General features: G+C 39.5%; 1 protein-coding gene across 1 annotated transcript in view; it reads right to left on the bottom strand.

The window, feature by feature from the left end:
- Positions 1 to 1,518: 1,518 nt before the first annotated feature.
- LOC140919844 (uncharacterized) overlaps positions 1,519 to 1,570 on the bottom strand; it is a 2,666-nt gene continuing 2,614 nt past the window's right edge. Inside the window, exon 4 of the mRNA XM_073366513.1 lies at positions 1,519 to 1,531. Within this exon, the coding sequence (XP_073222614.1) occupies positions 1,519 to 1,531 (13 nt within the window). The remainder of the gene's footprint in view (positions 1,532 to 1,570) is intronic.

The raw sequence follows: 1,570 nt of genomic DNA, 5'->3' as shown, positions 1-1,570 counted from the left end.
GGTGCATTCTTCAGCGTTAATATATTTAACAAGGATGACGCTGCAGAGTTGTTAGGTGAGCTTCTTGGGGTGAGTCTGGCTGCTGCATATGCTGAGTTTAACTTGACGCGGACAACCATTGTTCGGTACAGTTGGTTGCTTGACGTATACCATCAGCGATGTGCTGATCAGCATTGGCAGATGGCTGCGAGGGCATTTCTTTTATTTTTGGTGGGTTGCACCTTGTTCAGCGACAAGAGTGCCTTCGCAGTGAGTGTTGCCTACCTTGAATGTTTCAGAGACCTCAACTCATGCGGAGGATATGCATGGGGTGCTGCTGCGCTTGCTTACCTATACGACAATCTTCGAGAAGCGAGTATGCATCAGACTAGAACAGTATCAGGGTATCTGACACTATTACAGGTATTTGCGCTTGCTTTCCTGGTTTGATTTATTTCCTGGTTTGTTGCTTTATTGATTTTTGAATATCTTATTGTATATGTGCAGGCGTGGGTGTATGAGCATTTTCCAACATTATGTGCGAATTGTTGTAGACTATCTCAGGTTTATGATGAGGACTATCCGAGAGCACTTAGATGGAAGCCAAAACGTGATAAAGGTTTGGTTGTTCCATTTAGGAAAGCACTGGACGAGATTGATGTTGATGGCATATGTTGGACACCCTACAGAGAGCATAGGCCGAAGCGACCATTTGAGGTTGTTTCATTATTCAGAGGGTGGATACGCTGGGGTCCGAAGATGTATGCTCACTTGCCAGATAGGGTATTGCGTCAATATGGATATGTCCAAACCATCCCTGGTTCACCTTTGGAGATAGTAGGCCAGACGACCACACCAGAGGAAATGGACATCATGTTTACGCAATACGTTGTACATGTAGTTGACGTTGGGGCAGTTGTACACAGACCTGCAGACTGTGCAATTGAGTACATGGACTGGTTTCGTCGGATTTCTCATCCATATATCATTCGTAGAGAACTAGTCTATGTAGCACCTTCGGTTACAGAACCTGCAGATGATGATCATGCTTCAGAAGAAACAACGGTAAATTCATTTAAATTTAATTTATAACTTTATTAAATTAAATAGTCATGTAATTAATTAATGTATTTTTTAATGCAGCGTCGAGCAATACAAATTGCAGAGGAGCTTCTTGGTCGACAGCTGGTATTACCTGATGGCATCGCACTCGTGAATGAATTAATTTTGATATTGCGATCTCAGAGGGGTGGTGGTAGAGATTGGACTCATGTAGTGCCATATCGTAGGAGACATAGACAGACTTAGGATATTTACTTTCAATAGTTATTTTGGATATGTATTTTGGATATGTATTTTGGATATGTATTTTGGATATGTATTTTGGATATGTATTTTGGATATGTATTTTGGATATGTATTTTGGATATGTATTTTGGATATGTATTTTGGATATGTATTTTGGATATGTATTTTGGATATGTATTTTGGATATGTATTTTGGATATGTATTTTGGATATGTATTTTGGATATGTATTTTAGATATCTATTCTGGATTTCGGATATTTTGGTTACAGATATTTTGGATAT

This window comes from Cicer arietinum, chromosome 3 (assembly GCF_000331145.2).
Source record: "Cicer arietinum cultivar CDC Frontier isolate Library 1 chromosome 3, Cicar.CDCFrontier_v2.0, whole genome shotgun sequence".
Classification (NCBI taxonomy): Eukaryota; Viridiplantae; Streptophyta; class Magnoliopsida; order Fabales; family Fabaceae; genus Cicer; species Cicer arietinum.
Note: the sequence above shows the minus strand (reverse complement) of the source record. Positions and strands in the feature narration are given on the sequence as shown.